The following is a 3,907-nucleotide window of genomic DNA, read 5'->3' on the forward strand; positions in this document are numbered from 1 at the left end:
ATTTGAAAGTGTTAACAGCTCAAGATCTCCTTGTCCAGGATGGGAAACTGTTTAATGCAGCCTTACTTACGTACTTACATATATATATATATATATATATATATATATATATATCCTAACTACATCTTCCTTCTCCTTCAGCGAGAGAGAAACAAGATGTCTTTGGGGGAAGCTGACCTAATGAAGTCAGCATAATTATTCCCCTAGCTATTGATATTCTTGGTACCAAGATTTTCTTTAAAATATGGCAATAACATTTTGACAGGAATACTATTATGGCCCCAATTCACAGGCAAAGAACTCTACTTGTGCATCTTATAAATGTGCAACTGACTAGATGTGAAGGATGCAATGTATAATGGATGGGTACTGTTTTCTTAATCATTTGTCATTATTTTAGTTTATATGCTTTTAACCAGTTTTTAATTCAGCTGTATTTTAATATTAAAATATGCCAATTCTGCTTTAATATAACATTGTGTGTTCATTTGTGACTGTCTTTTAATCATGATGTAAATCACATACAGAGCAAGAGAGAGAAAAGTTATTTCACTTTGTACCTTTTTCTTCTGCATGCTTAGCTTTCCGCCTTTCTCTCTCAAGTTTTCTTTTGCTCTTCTTTGCTGAAACAATCTTCTCCCAGTGCCTCTGCTTCCTCAAAACATTTCTCTTAATACAAAGAAAGGGAGATTTAAAGTCATATTTATGCAGGGCTGTTGCTGTTATTGTTCTTGTGTGACTTCAAGTTGTTTTCAACTTATGGAGAACCCAAGGTGAACCCATCACAGGGTTTTCGGAGGCTGAGAGAATGTGACTTGTCCAAGGTTTCCATGACTGAATGGAGATTCAAACCCTTGGTTTGAAACTCCAGAGTTATAGTCCAAAGCTCAAGCCACCACACCATGCTGGCTCCATTTATAAAGGGTAAGGAATAATATTCAGGAGCAATCTAAACAATCTTATAATCAAAACTAGAAATTATGTGTCTATGTGTTTCAGTGATTCACCAACTTAGTATTTGCCCATTTAAAACACACATCTTGTACAACCGTCCCTCTGTTTGTGCGGACTTGGAATCTGCGTCCCTCGATTATGCGCAAGGGGCAAACAGAGGGACATAAAATGGGGCGCATGCTCATAGTGCACATCTGCAGGTGCTTGCGGGGGTGTGCCTCCATTCAAGTCAATGGAGCTTGAATATTGGTGGAATTCCCTTTTTGTGGGGAGGCGAGTCTGGAACAGATCCCCCGCACAAATGGGGGGGCAACTGTACATGCAAAAATAAGGTGGATTAAGATCTGCTTCCTCATTTGTTTTCCTATTACAACAATTTTCAGGTTAATTATTTTTCTGTACAGATGAGTACTTATGCCTGCAGCTTTTTTATATAATGTTTGAAGCATTAAACTATAATTACTTTTGTATTCCAATTGTTTTGGCAATTTGCAAATATTTTTGAAGTGTATCCATGAAAGGTTCAAGCAGACATAGAGCATTCATTCTCATAAAATGAACTCAAAAAAAGAAACCAAGACCAGGAATAGTAATGTTCACAGCCTTACATGTAATTCTTCCTCTATATATATATTCCTCTATATATTCATATATATATATATCATCATATAAAAATAAAAAATACTCCCTATCATTTTAAATATATAATTTAGCAATTATTTCCTGGGCCTTTACATCTCTAATATAAATACAACCTTATCTGATTTATTCACAAACACATCAGCAGAAGAAACTTCAACAAGCCAAAATGGTCATTTTCTGGTTTTATCATACTGTATTCATATCAAGCAATTATTATTTTATTCATACATTTATGTTCACTACTCTGGATTTTTTAAAATCAAGTACAGTATTAAAATATTTTAAATACATACAGCCACTGCAAAGCTTCTTTTGCTGCTCCTGGCAAATAAAGGGTTGTGTCTTGGCTTACATGCAATACTGTATGTCAGTCAAGAGAACCAGCAATCCCAGCCTTATAGTATTATTCAAAGCAAAGCATATTCCTGCTAACTATCAATGCTCAGAGACAAAACACGTGGCTGGGTTTTTATTCACATGGGTGACTGTGGGTGGATTTACACCATTATTCATTCAGTTCCCCAAAGTAGGACTCTCTTTAACATTGTACATACCGAACACAAATCCTTGTTTGATGCAACTTGGTCCCTTGAGCTTTCACAATCCACATCAATCTGCAGGAGCTCAAAGATGTCCCACAGGTTCCCCCCAACTTGGTCTTCCATACAAGCAACACTTTTATTCTGCTCTTGATCATGAAAGCCTCCACAGATAGTCTTCTCTGATTGATTCTCAGGATAGGACATCATTTCTCAATGAGGCAGGCTAATGGGGGAGGGAGGCACAAAGAGGTGAACATGTTAAATGCTGAGCCACAGATTTTAACTTCCTAAGACAAAATTATGCAGCCAACCATCTATCAGAAGCTGCCCTATACTGACCCACACAAGTGCTTCTGTCCTAGTACTGCAGCTCTCCAGTCTTCAGTTTCTAACCTGTCCAGTGTCCCAAACAGCGTGACAATTGACCCTCTGTTTCCACGGATCCTGCATCCATGGATTCAACCATCCATGGCATGAAAATATTTTTAAAGATCCCAAAAGCAAAACTTGATTTTGCAATTTTATATAAGGGACAACATTTGACTATGCCACTATATATAATGGGACTTAAGCACCCATAGATTTTGGTATCCATGGAGTATCCTGGAACCAAACCCTAGCAGATACCAAGGGCCCACTGTACTTCTAAAAACACAAAGAGATCTCTGCATTATTTCCCACACTTGGTTTGCCTCCTACAATCACTACAAGTTTATAAAGTTGACCCAAGTGCTGACAAAATATAGATTTGTTGAGCAGCAACTGAGAAGCCTCTCACCTGCGCTGGCCTTTACTGCAAGGCTGGCACAGACAAGAGACCTTTTGGTCACTGCTCAGCCAGCTGCTCAGTTGTTGCTCACAAGGTGACTGCTTCCAAATGGAGCAGCGACAAGACTTGGTTGTTTTAAATTTGTAGTTCAGCAGTACACCTAATATCAAGTAATTGACATTGGGAGGCATTAGGATTGTTGTCCAAGAGATGGCGGCTCAAAAAAGTTTGGGGACCACTAGTCTAGGCTATAGCTAATTCTAAACATGAAACCATCACCACACTTGCTACACACAGTCCTTCCAGGAATCTTGGCACTGTTTTTAACGGTGGGAGAGATCAATACTGGAAAATCTCTCTACATACTTATTTTACAGACTAACAAGGCTATATCTTTGAATACATAGGTAGTAAAGGGGAATACCATGGCTTTCGAACATCAGTGCACTCAATCTTTATGCTTTAAATATCTTCTCTAGTCTTTCATTACTGCCCTTACCATTCCTAGTCTTCTTATTTCTTGTTTCTGCAGTCTCCATTCTGATCAATATTCGATCCAAGGTAGGAGAAATCTAACTATTTCAATTTCCTCATTGTGAAGGGTGAATTCATGTAGGTCCTGCACTTTAGGTTTAGTGGACATACATGGTTTTGCAATCACATTTTTAAAATGTTTGTATGCAATGGGTCAGGAAAGACAGAGGCCCTAGACTGAGACCACATTGCAAACCTACAACTGCTAATGGGGCCTATCAAGGGATTCTAAAACAAAATCAGCATGTGTTTTGTGGCCCATAGCAAAGCATTTGACTGCATCCATCTCAAAAAGATATGGATATGCTCTCAAGGCCATGGGAGTGCCACTACAGTCCTGTTGAGAAATCAGTATTTAGGACAAGAGGCTACATGCACAACAGAATATGGAAAAACAGAATAGTTCCCAATTGGCAAAGGGGTCAAGCAAAGCTCCATCCTATCACCTTTATTTGCTCAACTTGTA

At 38.3% G+C, this 3,907-nt stretch overlaps 1 protein-coding gene across 1 annotated transcript in view; it reads right to left on the minus strand.

The window, feature by feature from the left end:
- TRMT10B (tRNA methyltransferase 10B) overlaps positions 1 to 3,778 on the minus strand; it is an 11,324-nt gene extending 7,546 nt beyond the window's left edge. The window contains exons 1-3 of the mRNA XM_042455890.1: positions 3,407 to 3,778; positions 2,151 to 2,361; positions 561 to 669 (exon numbers count right to left, since the gene is read on the minus strand). Of these exons, the coding sequence (XP_042311824.1) occupies positions 561 to 669; positions 2,151 to 2,345 (304 nt within the window). The 5' untranslated portion in view covers positions 2,346 to 2,361; positions 3,407 to 3,778. The remainder of the gene's footprint in view (positions 1 to 560; positions 670 to 2,150; positions 2,362 to 3,406) is intronic.
- Positions 3,779 to 3,907: the final 129 nt, after the last annotated feature.

Source organism: Sceloporus undulatus, chromosome 2 (genome assembly GCF_019175285.1).
Source record: "Sceloporus undulatus isolate JIND9_A2432 ecotype Alabama chromosome 2, SceUnd_v1.1, whole genome shotgun sequence".
Lineage (NCBI taxonomy): Eukaryota > Metazoa > Chordata > Lepidosauria > Squamata > Phrynosomatidae > Sceloporus > Sceloporus undulatus.